The 24,368-nt window shown below is 43.1% G+C and overlaps 1 protein-coding gene across 3 annotated transcripts in view; it reads right to left on the reverse strand.

Annotated features, from left to right (window-relative positions):
• Nucleotides 1-24,368, reverse strand: part of MMS22L (MMS22 like, DNA repair protein) — a 377,026-nt gene that overhangs the window by 342,626 nt on the left and 10,032 nt on the right. The window contains exon 1 of one of the 3 annotated variants that reach the window (XM_078778617.1): nt 13,016-13,512. The exons of the other annotated variants lie outside the window; for them this stretch is intronic. Coding sequence (XP_078634743.1) covers nt 13,016-13,177 — 162 coding nt within the window. The 5' untranslated portion in view covers nt 13,178-13,512. Of the gene's footprint in view, nt 1-13,015; nt 13,513-24,368 lie in introns of those variants that run through there. 3 annotated transcript variants of the gene reach the window in all.

Genomic DNA, 24,368 nt, shown 5'->3' on the forward strand with positions numbered 1-24,368 from the left:
AAGCAGCTAGCTAGCGCTTGCCAAGGCATCCGTTCCTTATCAGCGGTTTTGAATCGAGTCCTTGCTCGAATACTTAAACCACTTGCCGAGCTCTCCACAAGCAACTTGGTAAATGAACACACCCACTCCCTCCTCCCGCCAATGCTATTGAGGCCCAACAGTAGATCTACTGTAATCGATATATACCAGAGAGGAATGACTCTTCCTGCCGCCCCCATAGGGAACGGGTGTACTCATCATTTAAATTACAGAAAAATGTATTGATCTGCAAATAGTATAGTACAAAATATAAATCACTGCCAGAATGCCATGCAACAAAAAACCCTGCTGTGCTTCTTACAATTTGGAAACAAGAAAGAGCAATGAGAGATTGCAGAGTACGTGTTTTTAGTGGGTTTTTTTAAGGCTTTTGTGTTTAAACAAATATGGCAGCCGAACCACATGGTGGTGACATCTTTTTTTTTTTCCTCCACCAATTTATCCCGAGATGACACTCAACAAATTTCATCTTGATCGGATGAAGTTTTGTACTTGTAGAATGATATCATAATGGAGGCACCTATGACATCATCAGTAACATATATGTTATTCGCCATGGAGAGTTCTTTACAATGAGCAATGTCTCAATTTTTTTCTATGCAGTGTTTTGGAGATAGAGGTGCAAAGTTTTTCGGTTTTTCCAAGATGGCGCCTGTACAACGTGACCTGTGATGTCATCATTTTAAAAATTATACAGGTGGAGTTGCACCTATGGTGAACAGTTTCTGTCAATTGGACTAACGGTTGCAGAGAAAATCATATTTATTCTGTGCAGACAAAGACAGACAGACAAACTCAAATGCAATAACCTGTCCTCTGACAAGGATAACAAGCACAATATGGCATTCATAACTATTATAACATACTGTTGGGTATATGAGATTGGCCTCCATCCATATCCGCTTGTAAATATTCCCCTATTTCCCCAATACTTCCCAACTATCCCCAATCCCCCATTCCCTAGTCCCATTTTCTGTAAACAACACTCTGTAGACCCGACCTTCCCCTATTTCCCCCATTAAATGTCGCATCCAGGTCCACCGCATCTCACGTAGACAACTATAGGACATCTTGCTAGTTATTATTAGTCTATGTCAGTTAAGGACTCGTTTCCATTAATTCTGACTCTTCGTTGCACCAGAATGTGATTGTATGGCACCGTTAGGAAGTTTAGGACCTCCCAATACCTCCCCGCAGCTCTTCCTCACGGTTCAGCAACAACAACAACAACAACAGCAACAACAACGGCGGCGGCGCGGGGAGTGCGCGTCCTCACTCCGGCTTGGTTAGCCGCCATCGAACATGTGCTCCGACGGGGTTACCACGTAGGGGCTCGCTGTCAGCTCCTCGTCAAGGGCGGAGCCCGGTAACCCCCCGCACCCAATAGAAGCGGCGGACCGATTCCATCTGGGGCGGAGCCAACGAGCCGAGGGCGTGTCACTCCCCGCTGAGCATGCGCAGGAAGAGGGAGGTGACGTCAGATACGCGCTGGACTTGAAGGAAGAGAGACGCCACCTCCGAGCGCTGCAATACCTCCCCGCATCTCTGGACCGGACCGTGTTTGATTCTGCCCCTGAGCCAAGGTGCACCTTGTGCTATCGACTGCCTGTCCTTCCCTGCCATCAATCCCTGTGTAAGTCAGTCTTGTTCCGTTTGTCTGTGGTCTGTCGGGGATAGATAAGATTGTGTCTAAGTGCCCACCTTTTCTGTGCTTTACCTCTTACCTTGTAATCTACCCCTTTTCTGCACCACCAATTATATCCTCCTCCGGAGGTCTTGAGAACTGTACCCCTTGTGTCGTTTCATTTATCCCAGCCGTTGTGTCCTTTCCTTCATTGATTTAGCATAGCGCGATTTGGTCAACGTCGGGTGGAATCGGGTAAACTGTGCGAACACGGCGGCCATTCCGCTCGGCCCATCATAACATCAAAGTCATGTCCGTAACAATACGAACGAAAGCCGGGTGTTGGCTTAACGGTTAGGGTGCAGGCCTGGGATCCTAGGATCCAAGACGAAAGTTTGCCAATGAACACCTAGGCAAAGACCAGCACTTCTGGAACAATGTGCTCTGGACAGATGAGTCAAAGGTAGAGCTATTTGGCCACAGTACCAGAAGACATGTTTGGCGAAAACCAAAGACAGCATTTGACCACAATAACCTGATACCAACTGCAAAGCATGGTGGTGGAAATATTATGGTTTGGGGCAGCTTTGCTGCATCAGGGCCTGGGCAGCTCACCATCATAGAATCCACAATGAATTCTTCATTGTACCAGAGGGTGCTTGAGGATAATGTGAAGGCCATCTGTCGGGAAGTTGAAGCTCAACCGAAGGTGGACCTTGCAACATGACAATGACCCTAAACATCTATCTATAATTCCAGTAATCTCTGTGTGTATGTGTGTGTGTATGTGTGTGTGTCTGTGTGTTTGTCTGTGACCGCTGTTTCTCGACAACCACGGGTCCGATATACTTGAAACTTGCCAGGTATATTGCTGGGGACCCGAGGATGTGCCTTTTCAAGGTTTGAAATTAATCGGACAAGTGGTTCCCAAGGTATGGTCACCGTACTCGCAAGCCGTTCACTTTGGCTTTGCGAATGGACCAAACCATTTCATGTAAATAGAGGGGGGGGGTTCTACCGTACTCGCAAGCCGTTCGCTTTGGCTTTGCGAATGGACCAAACCATTTCATGTAAATAGAGGGGGGGGTTCTACCGTACTCGCAAGCCGTTCGCTTTGGCTTTGCGAATGGACCAAACCATTTCATGTAAATAGAGGGGGGGGTTCTGTGGTCGTTACTGCCACGTGGTTTCAAAGTTTTTTTTTGTTGTTGTTGTTTGCACGCATGTTTTTTTGCACCCACGTACGGGCACGCCCTAGTACCAGTAAATCCACCAAGGAATGGCTGAAAAGAAAGAAATGGAGGGTTCTGGAATGGCCAAGTCAAAGCCCGGATCTAAATCCCATCGAGATGTTGTGGGGGGATTTGAAACGAGCTGTGCATGCAAGAAACCCCTCAAACATCACACAGCTGAAAGAATTCTGCATGGAGGAGTGGGCAAAAATTTCTCCCAGTCGATGTCAGAGACTGGTAGACAGTTATAAGAAACGCCTACTTGAGGTTGTTTCTGCCAAACTGGGCAATACCACCTATTAGAGACAAGGGTGTACTTACTTTTTCCACATGCGAAATTTACATTGATGTTTATTTAAATTATATAATGGACTACAAAATGTAAATGTTTCATGATATTTGTTATATTATATCACCTTTATCTATCAATATTGTTCAAATGAAGATCAAATAGCTGTATGTTGAAATATGTTGAAAAAGTCAAAACTTTACAAAACTTTACAAACAAAACTTCAAAACTTACTTACCTTTTCACGTGTATGTGCAGTGTCTGTCTTGTCCTGTGTTGTCACTGAACAACTTCAGCCATTTGACCCCTCAAACTTTTGTGAAATCCTACCAAACTTCTGGTATGCACCTACTTCTCCCGTGTGTATGTCCTAAGCATATTGTTTTAGAAAAAAAATTCCAATTTTTTTTTGGGAAATTTTTTGGAATGTTTTTTTTTTTTTTTTCAACTTCAACTTCAATTGTTTGTAAAATGTAATATCACGTATATTACAAATACATTTGTGCAAAATAATTGTTTGTATTATGATTGGTGTAAATCATGACAACACAGCAACTCAGGTAGTCATTATGCTCAGCTAAAATAAAACGTGGTGGTGAGGGGTTTTAAATTACTTGGTGGTGAGGTGTTTTAAATTACGTGGGGGTGAGGTGTTTTAAATTAGGTGGTGGTGAGGTGTTTTAAATTATGTGGTGGTGAGGTGTTTTAAATTACTTGGTGGTGAGGTGTTTTGAATTACGTGGTGGTGAGGTGTAATCGTCCCAAACTTCCAGTCTGCACCTACCCCTCCCGTATGTATGTGCTGAGGGATTCTTTTTTGATTTTTTTTTTTTTTCCAACCTAAATCTTCACCGTAAATTGCTTATAAAAATGTAATATCACAAACACTACAAATTAATTTGTGCAAAATAATTGTTTGTATTACGATTGGTGTTAATCATGACAACACAGCAACTCAGGTGCAGTCATTATCCTCAGCTAAAACAAGCCTGTTCCCCTGTAACAATGCGTGGTGAGCGTGTGGTGAGGCGAGCGTAGCGAGCCGAGCCAAGGTAGTATATATATATATATATATATATATATATATATATATATATATATATATATATATATATACATATATATATATATATATATATATATATACATATATATATATATATATACATATATATATATATATATACATATATATATATATATATACATATATATATATATATACATATATATATATATACATATATATATATATATACATATATATATATATATATATATATATATATATATATACATATATATATATATACATATATATATATACATATATATATATACATATATATATACATATATATATATACATATATATATATATATATATATACATATATATATATATATATACATATATATACATATATATATATATATACATATATATACATATATATACATATATATACATATATATATACATATATATATACATATATATATATATATATATATATATATATATATATATATATATATATACTGTATATATATATATATATATATATATATATATATATATATATATATATATATATATATATATATATATATGTATATATATATATATATATATGTACACGTACAGATACAGATGCACGCGCGCGCACGCGCACGCGCACACACACACACACACACACACACACACACACACACACACACACACACACACACACACACACACACACACACACACACACACACACACACACACACACGATTTGGTCAAAATCCCATCAATGGTTCACAAGTTAGCGCGGTAACATAAATCTTTACTTAACAAGACCTCTGACCTTTGGCATCTTAACCACATAACCAAATGAGTTTATCTATACAACATTATCCATACTTGTACCAAGTTGACTTGGATCCCTTCAGCCATTCTTACGTTATCACGGAAGCACGGATGGACTGACAGATGGACAGCCGGACGGACAACCTGAAAACATAATGCCTCTGGTGACTTCATCAGCGGAGGAATAGAAATAAGTAAAATAAAGGTATTCAAAGGTCGACTAAATGGTCCATGGACTGGGACTCGGCACTATTAGAGGTTTTTTGCACAAGGCCTATTGGATTTATCAGCAACATCATCCTGCCAACTTTGGCCGTGCACAGGTGCAGGCATTGCTACTTCGCTGCTTAGCCATGAAATATGTTGCCGCGCTGGCATTACCACTCGTGTTGCACAGAATTGCGATAGAACCACACTTGGGCACGGTTTGGTTCGTCTCCATCCATACCGTCGGATGCAAGATGTGCCGAGTGGGCAAGCTTACGAGGAGACACGACAATATGTCGCTATGAAGGTGTATCCGATCCTCAGGCCATCACACCCTTGGCAAAGCGTATGCATATGCTTACAAATTCAGAATCAAGTGCAAACATCACAAGCAGCTCCTGTAACGATGTGTTTACACCAAGCAAATTGAAATCAAATATAAATACCATTTTGTGTTAAATTTTTGTAACCACAAGAGCTGCATTTTGTTCACTTCTGAGATCACGATCAACGTCCTATGAGAAATGTCAGGGATTGTTTCTTCATTTTCAATTCATATTCGGTAACCAATTTTAAGTCCATGGAACCCAATTTCTATGATGCAAAAGAGCCCAAGATTGAACAAATCAAACATTGCTTTACGCTAGTAACTGCTCAGGTTTGGATGGAACGGAAGCTCTTTGCAGAACGGATGTGCAGAATTGGACAATCTATGAACCTGTCCTTGCATTTTGCATCCAAGCATGTGAATATTGGCTTAGCGGTTAGGGTGCCGGCTTGGGATCCTAGGATCCTGGGTTCGAATCCCAGTCGATCGCTGAATTAACGCCAGGGGGGTTGACTCAGCCTGTCGTCCTTCCAAGGTGGGCAAATTGAGTACCAGTTCACTGGTAATTACCTGTGTGTTGCAAGAGGCGACTAACAGGGTTGGCGGCAGGAAGGGCATCCGGCCATAAAACATTGCTTCAAAAAGGGGACCACAGTGCCCGAAAAAGGCCAACCCCTGCTCTGCGGGGAAAAATGGCCTCTGAAGGTGGTTCATGTAAATAATAATTTCCAAATAACCAATGGAACCCCAATTAATTATGTAACAAAGGGTGCGGTATAATATGGTCACTGCAGCACCCTCGATTCTGATGCATTTTATAGTTGTTGTGGGGGGAGTGTGGACTTGAGGGTGTACAGCAACAAAAAAAGATATATACGACATATATGTATGGATAGAACATAAATGAAAAAATAAAGGAGTCACTGGCCAAAGCAAGGAAGACAGAAGGGAGTGAGGAACAGGCATGGGTTGGGGTGAGGTGAGGGTTGGGGGTGAGGTGAGGGGTGGGGGGGGTGGCGTGAGGTGAGGGGAGAGGGGGATGAGGGTGAGGTGAGGGGAGAGGGGGGGTTCAAACACTTGATTCAACTACTCCTTCACCATGTTCACTCTGAAGCATCAGCTCAACTCGCTTCAAAATACATGGGTGATGGGGGTGAGAAAATTGGCTTCATGAGTCAAACAGGGGACATCGAAGCATAGCACGGGGAAAACAAGGTTGAAACTGGGGAGAGAAACAAAAGGGACATTAGTTTCAGCGACACAATCCTCCACCGCACCTGGCAACCAGCCCTCCTAGCCAGGCCGACAAAATCCCACTAGAAGGACGACTCCTGCTACTCATTTTTAAAAAAGCAATCAATCAATGAGTATTATATACAGCATATTATACACACACAATATAATACAATATAATATAATATATACATGTGTGCACACATAATAATATAAATTGCCTCTGCTGTATGTGGTAGCAAGTAGCAAAGACTATTCGATGGGCTCCTGCGATGGATTCCCTTTCAAATTCACGGCCAATTCATGCTCCAAATTGGAATTCATTAGCCCCCGCCTGGGGATATTGCCCGAAAGGGCTACTTTACCATCACAAAGCCGCCAAGGTAGCAGAGCCAGCTATGGCAAAGGCAATCTGGCTCGTGCTCCACTCACCCTCCCCCCCATCTTCCCCTTCCAACTCTCGCTCTCCGGCAAATCGATCAGAGAGATACGCAGCAGCAGAAAGGCAAACAGCAAACAGCAGAGGATCGGTCAACGGGCAAACAGGCCCGAGGCTAGACTCCTATTAATTGCCATCGATCTTGCAGCACAACGCTGCCCGCTATGTCTTGGCCCACGTTGTCCACAGAGGCCCCAGGAGCATAATTGTGGGGAAGGATTCTCCACTCCACGCCTGCTCCAGCACAATGTTGTTAAGCTGCTTAAACCCCTCTCCCCACTGGCTTCAATAACAATACCATACTCTGCAACAGTATAAATTCCCCTTCCCGGCCACCCCAACTTTCTCCCTTAATATCACCCTTACCCCTTCACACTCTCGGAATTTTATCATTCTGCCCCAACTCCTTCTCCCTGGACTCACCTCCGATCCTCCTCCAGACACCTGCTTGTCCAAAGCGTGACAGAAACACCACAGTGTAAAACAAAGTGTCCTGCTGGTTAAGCCAAATGCAGAATCCACGACCTGACTATCTGAAAAATCGACTCCATCCAGGCCAATTACAACAAGCCTGGACCCACGAAATGTAGTAACTCAGGACTGTATACAAAAAAAAACGAGTTCAAATTTCAAGTTCAAGTTCAAGGACACACTTTAAAAGGTCATGACATTACAACACTTATTCCTGGTTTCACAAATAATAACCATAATGATCCAAAAAGCTTCTCCTTTCCTAAATACAAGTTTTCCGTTTATTAAACAAGTGCAGGGACCTGCCTGAGGATTACAAAAAATGAAAAGTTGTATTGGGTTTCCAAACAAGGTAGCCTTGCCTGCCTTCTATCATACTCCACTGCCTGCAGAACAGCAGCAGCTTCCCTCTTTCTTACATCCTCAGAAAAAAAGAAAAGAAAAAACTTTTTTGGGACTCAAACAAGAACAAACAAGCAACCAAACATCCAATGCTGGACACATGGGTCAGGTGCTTATCTAATCAATGCAAACAAAAATGGTACATACAAGCACCTCCAGGTAGCCCAAATGTCCCCGTCTCCAAAAAGGACAACAGCTATTGACTCAACAATTACATATTTTCATTTCAACGCATTTTCCACCAATAAATTATCCATACTGAAGGTGCTTGCCAAAAATTGACTTTTTAGGACACATGAACCACCTTTCACTGCTTCCCTTCCCCAACCAGCCCTACTTTTTAACAAAAATAAATAACATCAGCAACATACATGTTGATCAATTATGGACAAGACATGGCCGTCTCAGTTCAGAGATCTATACGGTAATTCTGGGTCAATAGATGGGAGGCAAATGAAGCTCAGGCATCCATCAGGGTAACGCCCCACAGGGATGTCCATCCATCGCGATCCGCCGAGATAGTTCAAAATACAAGTCCATGCCATTATGTTTGGAGGTTTACAAATCATTTATTTTTCATGTCACTGTTCATTTTTGTGTTCGTATGCTCGTCCCAACAAGTTACTGGAAGCTCCAAGTCATTTGTACATAATTTGAATGTGCACTAAAATGTAGCATTGAAGCAAATGGAGGAAGGTTTAGATTCCCAAACACAATACAATCGACGTGACAGCTCCAACTTGAAATAAAAACAAAAACTCAGGGCAATTCTAAATGGTGAGTGGTCCATATGCAATAAACAATTTGAATTAGTATTCCACTGTACCTCAAAATGATCCATCTGGCAGCAATTGGCGAATTGTAGAGACGGGCACGGTCTGTCACAAAGAGTACGTGAGATATTGCCAACACTAGCCCAATTACAACATCTTGCCAGTCAAAAGTCAGGCCTAGCCAGCCAGTTCCGGTAAGACTGATTAGAACTGTTCCTACGGAATTACAACTGGTGTAAGAGAGGATGTGATGGAACAACAGACCACCTACTACTAAACAGGGCCATACTCGAAAACCATAAAACAAGAAAAAACAAAATATCCACAGCCTGGAGAGACGACAAAGCTTTTGATGGCGTTTCACATTCATGGATGATAAAATGAATGCATTTGTACAAGATCAACCCCCAAATAATCAAACTGTTTTAGAAAACAACAGAACACTGGAATACCACAATACAGCACTCAGGGGTGAAGATATAACATGGGTCTTCCACCGTGACAGCCTTCCAATGATAAAACGTGGGTCAAAACATCTCGCCCCTCCTGTTTTGCCAAGTCCTGGACCCACTGAGCAACCTCAAATGAGCAAGGACACAGATACACCTGAATATCCAATAAAAGAATGCCCAAAAGACAGGAACCCTTTGAGATATACTGCTCACAAAAAGTCAAACAGAAACAGACAGGAGTTAAAACATAATCTCCGTCCACCTTCAGTGGTGGTGGTGATTACCAAAAAACACCTGCGTAAAAAGAGACGAATCCCGAATACTTACCTCTCCCAAAGAAACAAAATCAGAGCCTTAGACCGATTTGCAGTCACCAGTGTTCCAGTACAGCTGCAGAATAATAAACTGGCCACAAGCAAAAATCAATAAACTAGATATCAAAACAAGGAAATTCCTCACTATCCACAAAATGTTTGACAAAAGCAATGCAACCCGTTAATGTACCTACTGAGATGAGAAGGAGGTAGCCGCCCGATGGAGTTCAACCAAGTGCACAGAATTACAACTGTTGGATAACCTGAGTATGCGAAGCATTTGGCAGATTACTAAATCCAATTTGAACTAAACACGAAGACAGCAAGCCACAAAAGGTATCCTTAACCCACATTGCAAAGGTTTTCTAAAGGCAGGTGTGAATAGAAGATGTCACACATGAAACTGAAACAGCAACAAACTGCAGTTCCAGCCCCAACAATTATTGCAAAAAAGACTAAAGAAAGGTACAAAGTGAAAAATCAACAGATATACACAGAAAACTGGGAAAATTATAAAAGATCAAGAAATTATTTTAAATCTTACTATAATTCACCAAATGTCCGTCTGTCCGTTCGAAGGAACCGCAAAAACGGCTCAACCGATCGCAACGATATTTTCGGTGGGTATTCCTGGGACCCCTAGGAGTAAAACAGGCTATATTGTTTTTCCAATTTTTCTAATTTTCCAGTTTTTCCAAACACGATGGAATAATATTCACTGATATGAACAGTGATGTGGCTTTTATTGAAATTCTACAAATACTGTTTAGATTTTGATGACAATTATGAACCTGCCGCGAATGCGGAGGTGGACAGATGACGGCAATGCGCAGGTTTGATAATATCCCAATACAACCGTCATTCGATCGTAATGTTAAATCGTTAAACGTTAATCGTGTTAATCGTTTTGTTAAAGTATCAATTGATGATTGGAATCGAGTGAATAAAATTACGATTTTGAATTCGTAATTGTGTTCACCCAACCGTACGGAACTTCACCACATCAGGATTTAAATATTTGTTTATGTCACGAATGTTGTTAAAAGCTTATTTTTTACATTAATGCTATTTAATTTGTGATTGGAGTTATGCTGTTTGGAATGAAAAAAGATATCGAGTTCAAGTGAATGACAAAATGCCGTGAGGGTTTCTACTTTCTAAACGTGAATTCGCGGATCGCCATATGCAGATTCTCCATTGACTGGGTATGGAACAAACATACGCGTTTGTTTGCCAACGGGTACATTTTTCATGGAAGTCCTTCACGAACTTGCTGTTAATGTCTGACGTGCGACTGAAGGTGCTACAGGAATGTGGAATTTATTGGTTTCATGCTTTGGCATTCACCGTTTCTGCATTGTCTGTTTGCTTCTGGCCTCCCACCTATGCGTAGCACGGGTACCCCACGAGCAATAATAATAATAATAATAAGTTGAACAGATTGGGCATTGACAAAGAAGGCTCATTGGAATGGTAAGGAAGAGGTAAGCTCAACTAGGATGGAGAACGTATCATTATTAATGCCCAAGACCAAGGACAGCACACGAATAGCTTTAAAAAGATGACGGGACCGAGTCAATCAGAAAAGTGTAGGTTCTGCAAGGTAGAAACAAAGTACGAGTCACCTCCTATCGGGATATAAAAACTCATGTCAGAGGAGCTGTACATCCAAAGGCACAACAAAGCTTGTAGAGTAATCCACTGGCAAATATGCAAAAGTCTCAATATTCCAGTTCCAGAGAACTCATGGAACCATGATCCAAAATCAATCATTGAAAACAAGGAAGTATTGCTCACGTACGATCTGATGATCCCATCGAGCATGAACATAGAAAACAAAGCATTGCGACCAAAGTACTTACTGATTTACAAAAAGGAAAATAAGGCATTGTGTCATTACCCAGCGATTTTGGCCGAAACAACAAAGAACTCAAGAAAATGACCAAATAACAAGACCTCAAAAAATTAAGTCAAAAGGTAATGGAAGCTGAAGAGCTCCTAAATTTTACTAACAATAATTGGAGCAAAAGAATGATGAAGAAGAACCTTACAGATACGTATCTTAAAAACCATGCATGACAATATTACTACAAAGAAACTGCAGTTGGAAGCTGTCAGGGGCTCAGTGACGATCCTGAAAAGAGGCTGCGGAACAAAACTTTTAGAACAACAAAACTTCACAGCTTGGTCCCTGAATCATGATCCCTTACTGAAACAGAGGTGGATACTGGAGACGTGGGAGGACTCCGTTCCACCTTCTGAAACCCTCACATGGAGATAACAACTAAGGACACACACACACAGAAGCAATTGCAAAACCCAGTCTCCCACTGCGCTGGCAGAAGGACTCGTAAAATGCAAGTTTCCCAAAAATCCACTTCCTCGTGCAATACCAATACACTAATATTCGTCAAAGCATATGTCTGACACTAAACCCTACGTATACATTTAAATAACATTCACACAACGATCCAGCAGGATGCCAAAAGAGTCACTCTCTGAGCAAATAAATTCCGAATTTCCCTATTCATAAAAAGTCTCAAACAATCTTTGGTTTGAAAAAGATAAATAACAAAAATAACAAATGTATGAAACAATGTGGCAATCGGATAATTCCTCATCTCGAATGTGGCCAACCTGGGGAAACTCACAACTAGGATACAAAAAACAATCAACCAATCAAAACACTTTTGAGCTAAACCCCAATTTGAAATAGGTCAATAAAGGCACACATGTTCATCATTCGTCTGCCATGGCTGTGCACAAGATATTTCTTTGGAACGCTTGGTGTTTGAATTTTTGCAAAAGGGGAAGGGAACCGGGACTCAACTTTACAATACAGCACAGTGTATTTGAATTTAAACTCCAATACAATAACACAATACATCGGATATAAAAAATAAAAAACAACATTTTGTACTGTGCAATTCATCTTGCCAGCCGTAAAAGAGCGGATGTGTTTTGCTGCTGACCTGTAGACAAATGCTCAAAATCCAACAGATGTACAATTGTAAAGCGTTCCAAATGATGGATAGATCCCTTTAAACTCCCTCACAGCAGGTGAGTTCAGAAACCAGATTATACATTTGGGAATGTCATACCTCGTTTGAAACATGCACATTTGTCAACATCCAGCCGATAGGATTACGCGATGTCGGTGGAAATTTTAACAAGTGCTAATATAATATTGGTATTAACAAATGTATATAAAAGAAAGAGAACAAAGAAAGAGTGAAAGTCCAAGAAGAAAGTCCAAGAAGAAACATCAAGAAGAAACAGAAGTGTGTGTTCATTTCCAGTACCCAAAACTCCCGGGGCGCACCACACGAGGCTGCGCCAACGATGAAAACTGCTCACCCAATTCGCTATCCCCCACTCCCCCACAAGACCACACGGCCCCGGCACGGTAGGACGCCACAACCTCATTAGAGGCCTGCGTGGAAAGGCTGACTTCAAGATCAGAGCCCAAACCGAGGAGCGCACACTGCCACCACAACCGCCGCCTCGCGGCGCAGACATCCGTACGTCTTTTTCATCCCATGAGGCCTTCTCGCCACCGTGGATCCCGGACCCAGCAGGGGGGCGGCTGGTGCGCAGACTCCACCATGACAGAGGCAAAACACTTCCCTTTAGCTGCGAGGTTCTCCCTGGCTCCCTGCTTCGCGCCAAAAAGTCGTTGCTTCCCCACAGAGAAAGACAGGCTTTTTGTTCCTGTGACAGCAGTGTAACGAAGGCAAGATTTCAGACCCTTGACTCTCACAGGCTCGTCCTGCAATGCTCCATCAATTACCAGGCAGGCAAAGAACCTGCTGCATTTCCGTTAAGTTTAGCTTGGCACCAAATTGTCTACATGTGGCCAGACACTGCCCTTACATGTGAACATCTCTTCCAAATCGACAACCATTGGCTACAGCTTCGTGTTTAAATATTCATTGGCTACAAACAATACTTCCGATGGAAACAAACAAAAATCCTCCACGACCAACCTACAAAACTTTAATAATGTGTACATCAACATAATAGTCCACATCAAAGGCCAACTGAGCGATGCTTGTTTCGAGCTTGTGAAGACAGACAGCTTTCAGAGTTACAAAAAACAACAACAATAATAGCTATAACGGCACTCGATGGAGTGCATACCTCCACCAGGCTGAACAGTTTACGTTTCATATCCCACCGATAGGCCGGATCTAGATCCAGACATAAAGCAAAATCGAATTGGATTGTCACATACCAAACTCATCCACCTAGTTCTGTCATAATTCGTCCACAACTTTAAAAAATAAGAATGATAATAGCGCAAAACAAAAAAAACAATCGAATTGGCTTGTTCTTGTCACCTACACAACTCATCCAAAAAAATTCAGATAGTGTGCTATATATCGTTTTTGGCCCCATCTCCCAATGGTGAAGGGTCACTTTAAAAATTATTGGATCCGGCTCTTCACCAAAATCAAATAGATTCATCCTTGTCACACACCCAATCTGTCCAAGTTTTGTCCGAATCCGTCCACAACTTCTTGAGATATCGTATTATGTATCATTTTTGGCTCCATCTCTCAATGGTGATGAATCACTAAAAATTATTCTAGCCAGATCCGGATCTTCACCAAAATCTAATAACTTCTTCCTCGTCACACTCAACCTCTCAACCAAATTTAGTCCGAATCTGTCGCCAACTTTATGAGATATCCTATTGGCAGAAAGAACAGACAGACAGACAGGGGTGCAAACCTAGCCCATATGTAATAATAATAATGGTAATTATAATAATAATGTAACTTGGTGGTAATATATAAATAATAATAATGGTGGTAATAATAACTGGAGGAAAGTCGATGGTGCACCATCGCAAAACCCCACATTTCTTACCGAAAGCAAAGTTGAAAGATGGCAAAAGGTTCCACCAGGAATGACCCAATCTCAAATTTTGACTCAAATTTTTTTTCCAATTTTAAACCCCTGTGACGTCATGTCCCCACCTCCTGGGACATGAACCAGGAGTCAAATCCAAAAAATAAGGGTAATACCCCTGGGCGCATCCATCCACGATATTATAGTTTTGTATTTTAATTAATTGTGTGAAATTTGTAGAATTTGTTTTTCACTTGAAAGTTGCAGGTTACGATGTGTAAATAAAGGTGAAAAGTCTGATTTAATGCAATTTTATTCCAGGATGTAAGGCAACAAAAGTTGAAAATTTTGAAAGGGGTTGTAGATTTTCTATAGGCATTGTGTAATCCATATTATAAAACATGAGTGTCTGTCTGTCTGTCTGTCCATCCATCCGTCTCCAAACTACTCCCTCGGTTTTGGGGCTAGCACCGCCAAACCTTGTTTAACGTTTTGGGGTTCCAGAGGATGTTGTAATGTAGGTAAGGAGGTTTCATAAATTCATAAATAAAATTATGATTTTAAATTAACTCGATAGAAACCTGCCTCAACTCCGGAAGTGAATAGATGACGACAATGAGCTGGTTTGATAAAATCTCAATGCAATCGCGATCGTCATTTAACACAGTATATATCTATAATTCCACTAATCTCTGTGTGTATGTTTGTTTGTATGTTTGTATGTTTGTATGTTTGTATGTTTGTATGTTTGTCTGTGACCGCTGTTTCTCGACAACTACCGGTCCGATATACTTGAAACTTGCCAGGTATATTGCTGGGGACCCGAGGATGTGCCTTTTCAAGGTTTTAAATTAATCGCAGAAGTAGTTACCGAGCTATGTCCAAAAAACGATTCAACCAATCAGAGAGCAGCGAGCTATCACGTGTGCCGAACGTGGCGAACAGACTCTGCCTCGGATGGCACATTTGAGAGCGTATTCATTTATTTCCCGTCGGCAAACTATGTTGCCGTTAAACTATGTTTTAAAACTAATTAAAACTAATTTGCGATCGCAGAAGTAGTTACCGAGCTATGTCCAAAAAACGATTCAACCAATCAGAGAGCAGCGAGCTATCACGTGTGCCGAACGTGGCGAACAGACTCTGCCTCGGATGGCACATTTGAGAGCGTATTCATTTATTTCCCGTCGGCAAACTATGTTGCCGTTAAACTATGTTTTAAAACTAATTAAAACTAATTTGCGATCGCAGAAGTAGTTACCGAGCTATGTCCAAAAAACGATTCAACCAATCAGAGAGCAGCGAGCTATCACGTGTGCCGAACGTGGCGAACAGACTCTGCCTCGGATGGCACATTTGAGAGCGTATTCATTTATTTCCCGTCGGCAAACTATGTTGCCGTTAAACTATGTTTTAAAACTAATTAAAACTAATTTTTGCCAGTCGTACACCATGTTAGGATCTCCTGGAGAAGTGCCGTTTCCTCAGCAATGTTGTTTATGAAGAGCTGCTAACGACATACAGGTGTGTACATGTGGACAATTCTTATTATTTATTTATTGATTGAAGAAAAATTGTTACGAAAAGATTTCATCAAAATAAGTGCACAACTTCTTTTGGCAGTCGCTACACCATGTTGGGATCTTCTGCCCAAGACACTTCTTCAGCCATTGTCAGTTCTACGTGGCGGCCTGTAGGGTTGGCAGATCCAGCAGCCTCCGCTTTCTTGCCCAGGACGAGGACACAAAGAAGAAGCGCCGTTTCCTCTGCAATGCTGTTTATGAAGAGGTGCTAAGGAGATAAAGGTGTGTACAATGTACATGTAGACAATTTTTATTATTATTTATTTATTGAAGAAAAATTGTTTCGAAACGAATTCATCAAAAAAAGTGCACAACTTCTTTTGCCAGTTGTACACCATGTTAGGATCTCCTGGAGAAGTGCCGTTTCCTCAGCAATGTTGTTTATGAAGAGCTGCTAACGACATACAGGTGTGTACATGTGGACAATTCTTATTATTTATTTATTGATTGAAGAAAAATTGTTACGAAAAGATTTCATCAAAATAAGTGCACAACTTCTTTTGGCAGTCGCTACACCATGTTGGGATCTTCTGCCCAAGACACTTCTTCAGCCATTGCCAGTTCTACGTGGCGACCTGTAGGGTTGGCAGATCCAGCAGCCTCCGCATTCTTGCCCAGGACGAGGAAACAAAGAAGAAGCGCCGTTTCCTCTGCAATGTTGTTTATGAAGTGGTGCTAACGACATAAAGGTGTGTACAATGTACATGTAGACAATTTTTATTATTCTTTGTTTGGGAGGGAGATGGGAGGGTGATGGGGCAGGGTGATGGGAGGGTGATGGCAGGGTGATGGGAGGGTGATGGCAGGGTGATGGGAGGGTGATGGCAGAGGGTGATGGCAGAGGGTGATGGCAGAGGGTGATGGCAGAGGGTGATGGCAGAGGGTGATGGCAAGGTGATGGCAGGGTGATGGCAGAGGGTGATGGCAGAGGGTGATGGCAGAGGGTGATGGCAGAGGGTGATGGCAGAGGGTGATGGCAGAGGGTGATGGCAGAGGGTGATGGCAGAGGGTGATGGCAGAGGGTGATGGCAGAGGGTGATGGCAGAGGGTGGTGGGAGGGAGATGGCAGGGTGATGGGAGGGTGATGGGAGGGTGATGGGGCAGGGTGATGGCAGGGTGATGGCAGGGTGATGGCAGGGTGATGGCAGGGTGATGGGGCAGGGTGATGGGGCAGGGTGATGGCAGGGTGATGGCAGGGTGATGGCAGAGGGTGATTGCAGAGGGTGATGGCAGAGGGTGATGGCAGAGGGTGATGGCAGAGGGTGATGGCAGAGGGTGATGGCAGAGGGTGATGGCAGAGGGTGATGGCAGAGGGTTATGGCAGAGGGTTATGGCAGAGGGTTATGGCAGAGGGTTATGGCAGAGGGTGATGGCAGGGAGATGGCAGGGTGATGGGAGGGTGATGTGAGGGTGATGGGGGGGAGATGGGAGGGTGATGGGGCAGGGTGATGGGGCAGGGTGATGGGGCAGGGTGATGGGGCAGGGTGATGGGAGGGTGATGGCAGGGTGATGGGAGGGTGATGGGAGGGTGATGGCAGAGGGTGATGGCAGTGGGTGATGGGAGGGTGATGGCAGAGGGTTATGGCAGAGGGTTATGGCAGAGGGTGATGGCAGGGAGATGGCAGGGTGATGGCAGGGTGATGGGAGGGTGATGTGAGGGTGATGGGGGGGAGATGGGAGGGTGATGGGGCAGGGTGATGGGGCAGGGTGATGGGGCAGGGTGATGGCAGGGTGATGGCAGGGTGATGGGAGGGTGATGGCAGAGGGTGATGGCAGTGGGTGATGGCAGGGAATTAACATTAACGAATAAAATTTGTAATGTAATAATTTGTAATAATTTGTAGTAATATAATAATAATAACGAATTCTGCTCTGTTTCAATTCTGTTTCAATTTGGTGATATGCTTTGCAAACCTTTTTTTTTTTAAACTATTTTAAAACTAAAACAATTCGAACATGGAATACATACTGACACTGCACTTTCAGGTCTCCTACAAATCCTACCCTGTCGCCTCACCGTGGCGTAGGAGTGGCAATGGTCAATGGCATCGAATGTCATGGCTAGCAAAGACAGGGAGGTACACTTGATTTAAATTTGGAAATTTTTTTTTTTTTTTTTTTTGGCCACGGAACGGGCACCCACGTACGGGCACGTCCTAGTTTTGTTAAAGTATCAATTTGTGATTGGAGTTATGCTGTTTGGAATTGAGTGAATACAATTGTGATTTTGAATTTACAACCGTAAGGAATTCCTCCAAATCCGGATGCAATGTCAGCATGGATTTAAATATTTGTTTATGTCACGAATCTTGGTAAAAGTTTATTTTTTATATTAATGTTATTTAGTTTGTGATTGGAGTTATACTGTTTGAAATGAAAAGAGATATTGAGTTCAAGTGAATGACGAAATGCCATGACGGTTTCTACTTTCCAAGCGCGACATTTGCGGATCGCCATATGCAGATTTGGCATTGACTGGGTATAGAACGATTCAAACGGGTACGTTTTTCGTGCAAGTCTTTCACGAACCTGCTGTCCATGTCTGACGTGCGACTGAAGGTGGCACAGGAATGTGGAATTTATTGGTTCCATGGTTTGGCATTCACCGTTTCCACGTTGTTTGTTTGCTTTCGGCTCCTCACCTGTGTATAGCACGGGAACCTCGCTAGTATGTGATATTTTCCAAATCCTAAAAGGGAATAATTCCGTGAAAAATTGACGAAACGCCCCAAAACTCTAACTTGTTCTGTAACTTATCATAGCAAAGCCATGTACCATGTTTCAGTTCAATATATTAAAGGGAAAGGGAAAGAAAAGTCTGGAAAACCACAGGTTGGATGGACAGACAAACGGACGGACAGACAGAAAGACAGACAGAGGCAAACCTATTGTCCTCTCCAGGGAAACCAGTAGGGGACTGATAAAAGCAAAGAATAAACAAGTACAGATACATTCAAAGTACACCGCCACCATGCCAAATAAATAAATGTACTCCAGCGCGGCATTGCCGGGGAGCCCGGCAATACTGCCGTGCAGCCCGGCAATACTACCGTGCAGCTCATAGAGACTATATTGCCAGGGAGAGGTGTGCAATTATAATTGATTGATTAATTGCATAATTAAAATCAATAAATAATGATCGTAAAATATTTTCTTAATCAATTGGCTAATAGCATACCTAAAACACCAGTGCTTCATCTGAAGCTGTAACTTTTTGAAAATTAATCAAATAAGTCGGAAATCGAAAAAATTAAATAACTAATTGATCAATAAATCTAAAATATCCTTTATAGCCACATCACTTGGTCACCGTCTTGTCCAAATATCAGCTTTCTAGCTCAAAGGGTGCCTGAGATATTGCCCAGATGAGAAAGAAAATAAATAAATGTGTGGGCGATTCGTGTGCAGCCACCCGGCTGCTGGTTGCATCATTTTCAGTGGGCGAGTCTGCCACTGATGCAATGCCTCTCTATAACCAGTTACCTGATACTCATTTTGCCGACCTCGGAAGGATGACAGGCTGAGTCAACCCCACCTGGCGTTGATTCAACGGGATTCGAACTCAGGACCTTAGGATCCCAAGCCCACCACCCTAACCATTCGGCCAACACCAGGTAAAATAAATAAATGATTAATAATGAAAATAATTAATAATAATCATAAATTAATGAAATGATTAATCAAATGGCCAATAGAATACCTAAACCACCACCGTTTCATCCGAATCTGTAACTTTAAAAAAATTAACTAATGAAGTCATTAATCGAATAATTAAATAATTAATCTATTAATTGATTCATCAATAAATCAAAAATAGCCTTTACAGCCAAATCACTTGGTCATTGCCGTGTCCAAATATCAGCTTCCGAGCTCAAAAGATGCCTGAGATAATGCGCAGAAAAGAAAGGAAATAAATAAGTACTTAATTAATCGCTAATAATTCAATAACTAATCAATTCATTGATTAATCAAAAAACAAAAAAATAGCGCTTTTGGTAAAGTACTTGTTCGCCATTGTGCCCAACTTTCAGCATCCTAGCTCAAAGGATGGCCGAGATATCGTCCAGACAAACAAACAAACAAAACAAGAAAAAAACCGGAGTGAAAACCGAGTACTCCCTTTCAGCGCGTGTCCATAATAGTCCGTGGGCTGAGTAGGGTTTACATGCACCGCCCCCACAACTTAACTTCCCGGGTATGTCCATGTACCCCCCACACTAGGGGTTAGAAAAAAAACTCATTCCCTCATAGTTTGACCTCTGGTGACCTCATTAGTGACCTCATTTGCATATAACACATATCATTGTAAAGAGTGTCCCAGGACAAACATTTTGAGGGGTCATATGCAACCATAGGATGACGAGGTAAAAAGTTATGGCCATTTGAATTTCGCCTACCCCTAATTTTCGGAAATCACTGACACAGGGGGGGTAACATCAAAATATGCGTGGGAGGTACCTTGGGAATGAGTTTTTTTCTGTTAACATGGCTTTTCCTAACCCCTAGGGTGGGGGGTACATGGACATACCCGGGAAGTTAAGTTGTGGGGGGGGTGCACCGGTGCATGTAAACCCTACTCAGCCCACGGACTATAAGAGATGGTGGTGAACAGCTGTTTTAAAGACCTGGAGGGAGGAGTGGGATTGAAGGGAGTGTGGGAGTTTGTTCCAGAGGCGGGAGAAAAGAGGAATGAAAGAGTGAAGGTGAGCAGAGAGCCGAGATTTCGGCAGTTTAACCATCAGAGGGTTGCTGGCAGATCTTGTGCGACCTGTAGGAATATTTGGGGGACAGAGCACAGAGAGAGCTGGGGGAGCAAGGCCGGAGAGGAGTCGGTAGAAGACAGAAAGACCACCTACCTGCCTGCGGTGAGTGAGTGAAAGGCCCTCAGAGATAGCTTCATCGCGGGAGATTCCAATGATTCTGAAAGCTTTGGTTTCAACAGCGTGAAGCTGAGCTAGGTGTGAGGCAGGAGCACCGGCCCATAGGGGAGAACAGTATTCCATAGAGCTGCGGATGAAAGCCTTGTATGTGGTGAGGAGCTCAGGTGTGCCAAGGATGGACGTCGCACGACGGAGGATGCCAAGTCGGCGACTGGCTTTGGAGGCCAGCTTGGAAATGTGGTTTTCCCAAGAAAGATCATGGCAGATAGTGAGACCCAAAAGCTTGAGCGACAGAACTTCTTGGAGAGGATTGTTGAGAAAGTAGATGGGAGGGTTGTCCAGTCGATCTTTTCGGAGAGACAGTAAGAGTGTGAGATTTGTCAGGATTGAAAGACATGTTCCACTTGTTTGACCAGTCTGTGATTTTGTCCAGGTCTTCAGAGAGTGAGGAGGCTGCAGACTGCCGATCTGAGGGAAGAGGAATGGAGCGGCAGAGAGTGGAGTCATCAGCAAAGAGATAGAGAGGATTTTCCAGAGGGTCGGAGAGATCATTGATAAAGACCAAAAAGCACAAAAGCACAAAAGCACAAAAAGCACAAAAGCAAAAAGCACAAGCACAAGCACAAAGCAAATTGGCGAAAAGAATACCGAAACCACCACCGTTTCATCTGAATCTGTAACTTAAAAAAATTAATTCATTTAGCCATAAATAGAATAATTAAATAATTAATCAAGTAATTGAAACTGTATTGGGAGAGAGAGGTGTGACGTCATGAGGTGTGACCCCCTCCCCCCCCCCCCCCCCAAAAACAAACAAACAAACAAAAAAAACATTTATTTCCCATTCTCCACGTGTGAAGTTGTCCCATCGTGTGATTCTGGCCACGTGCGCTGTCTCGCCCCGCCCCCATTATCTCCTTGCCTTCCACCTTTTCCCCTGTTCACGTGACTCGTGCTTGTCCCTCTCGGCTCCCTCTCCCCGTTGGCATTTTTGTGAATACAAGATTGTTCTTCACGGTTCTGTTTAAATATGTTTAAAGTTTCCCCTGAAGTTTTATTCAGTGGTATATTACCACACGCTGTTTTTCTTCCTATTTAAAAGGCTCCTTTCAATTTCCTCTCCAACTCATTCCATTTCAAAAAAATATTCAATCTCTTATAACTCTAAATCACTACATGCTCTAAATTCACATTCATTCCACCCCTCCTCAATTGTTCTTAAACTGATCGCTAACTTGAAAATCACAATAAACCCAAATTGTTATAAATGTTCGTCTTTCATCAATCATCCACTTTCTAAACTCCGCCCCTTACCCCCCCTCCAAATCTCCCCCCTTGCCCCTCCCCTCCTAAACTCCCCCCTTGCCCCTCCCCTCCTAAACTCCCCCTTTGCCCCTCCCCTCCTAAACTCCCCCATTGCCCCTCCCCTCCTAAACTCCCCCCTTGCCCCTCCCCTCCTAAACTCCCCCCTTGCCCCTCCCATTCAAAACTCCTCCCCAACCCCTCCCCTTCTAATCTTCCCCCAAACCGTCCCGCCAAAATTCTCCCTCCTCCCACCTCCTCCTCAAAGCTGCATCCTCCCCACTTCGTCTCCCTTCTATCTCATACTTCCACCTCCCCCAACCTTCAACTTTCCTCTGCCCCCCCTCAAACAACCCCTCACTGTGCCTCATCCCATCACCATCAAACCTTTCGTCCCCCTCATCCTTCCCTCTCTTGTAACTCTTCTGTAATCTCTGACACACTATCAACTGCTCTCCCTACATCCCCCTCTCATCCTTCATCTGACCGTACCCCTCCCCACCCCTGTCCAGCACCCGATGCTCCCCTCTCTCCTCATTAACGGTATGGACCTCAAACACCGGGGCCTTCACTCAAACCTGATTGATCTCTCCATTCAGGTTGCTTCTGACAATCCAGACTTGATCTGCTTAACAGAAACTTTCCTCCTTCAAGATGTCTCTGATTCCTTAATATCTCTTCCTGGTTACTCCCTCCTCCAGTATGATAGACCTGAGCCTCATCCTGGTGGTGGGGTAGCTATCTTTATCAAAAACTCTCTTCCTCACTCTCCTTGCACTGCCCTCTCTCCACCCTACCCCCAGGAGTACCTCTGGCTATGGCTTCCTCTCCGCTCCCACCTTTTGTTCATATGTGTTCTGTACCATCCTCCAAACAGTGATGACTCCATTTATATTTTGCCGTCTGACAACATGGACCAACTTCTATCAACTCATCCAAACTCTCTCTTCCTCATATGTGGCGACTTCAACTGTCATCATACCAGCTGGCTGGGTGTGGGTTCCTCTCTCAACAGCCATGGCACCTCAGCAAAGGACTTCTGCGACTCATTGGGACTGACACAATCTGTCAATTTCCCGACCCGGATCTCAGTCAATGGAGTATCTTAAATTCTTGACTTGGTTATGACAAACTTCCCTGCAAATGTCTGCTGCTCTTCTTATGCTCCAATCGGTTCTTCTGATCATGTGCTTGTTAAAGTGGACATCTCTCTGGCCATTCTCAGAGAGCCTCCTCAGCGCCGACGAGTCTGGCATTTCACTCAGACTGACTGGCATGGTCTACAAGCAGCCATCAATCATCTGGACTGGTCTCCCATCTCTACTGCCTCTGACATCAATTCTTCCTGGGAATTCTTCCAAAGCAAACTGCTCTCTCTCATGCACAGATTTATCCCATCTCGTCTTCAGTTGTCTTACCCTTCCTCCCATCCATGGTACACTGAATCTTGTGGTGAGGCAGTTGCCCTGAAACAACTTGCCTTTGCCTCTTGGAAGGCAAATCCAACTGAAGGCAATCTCAGTTCCTTCCACCAAGCTCGGAACAAGTGTGTGTCTATCCTCAGGAGTGCCAGGAAGCACTATCTCTCCACACTCAAGAATAAACTCTCAAACCTGTCTCCTTCCTCCAAATCCTGGTGGCGTCTGGTCAAATCCGTTTCTGGTGTTTGTTCCCCCTCCATCCCCTCCCTTACGTCAAACGGCTACACAGTTGACACCGCACGTGACAAAGCCGAATGCCTCAACTCTGTGTTTGCCTCAAAATCTTGTGTCCCAAACCCATCTCTCTCTGTTCCCACCTTTCCCAGTCGAACCCAACTGCTCCTGGACGCTGTGTCCTTCTCTCCTGACAAGGTGGAGAAGTTTTTGTCAGACCTCGACTCTGATTCTGCAACTGGACCAGACGGCATCAGCCCACGGGTCCTAAAATCCTGCTCTGCCGCTCTATCTCACCCTCTCTCTGTTTTCACCCTCTCTTTTGCTCAAGGTCATCTGCCAGCATCTTGGAAATCAGCAAACATTACCGCTTTACACAAAAAAGGTGCAAAAACAGATCCTTCAACTACAGACCAATCAGCCTGCTCCCAATTAT

Source organism: Myxine glutinosa, chromosome 5 (assembly GCF_964187855.1).
Source record: "Myxine glutinosa chromosome 5, kmMyxGlut1.1, whole genome shotgun sequence".
NCBI lineage: Eukaryota > Metazoa > Chordata > Myxini > Myxiniformes > Myxinidae > Myxine > Myxine glutinosa.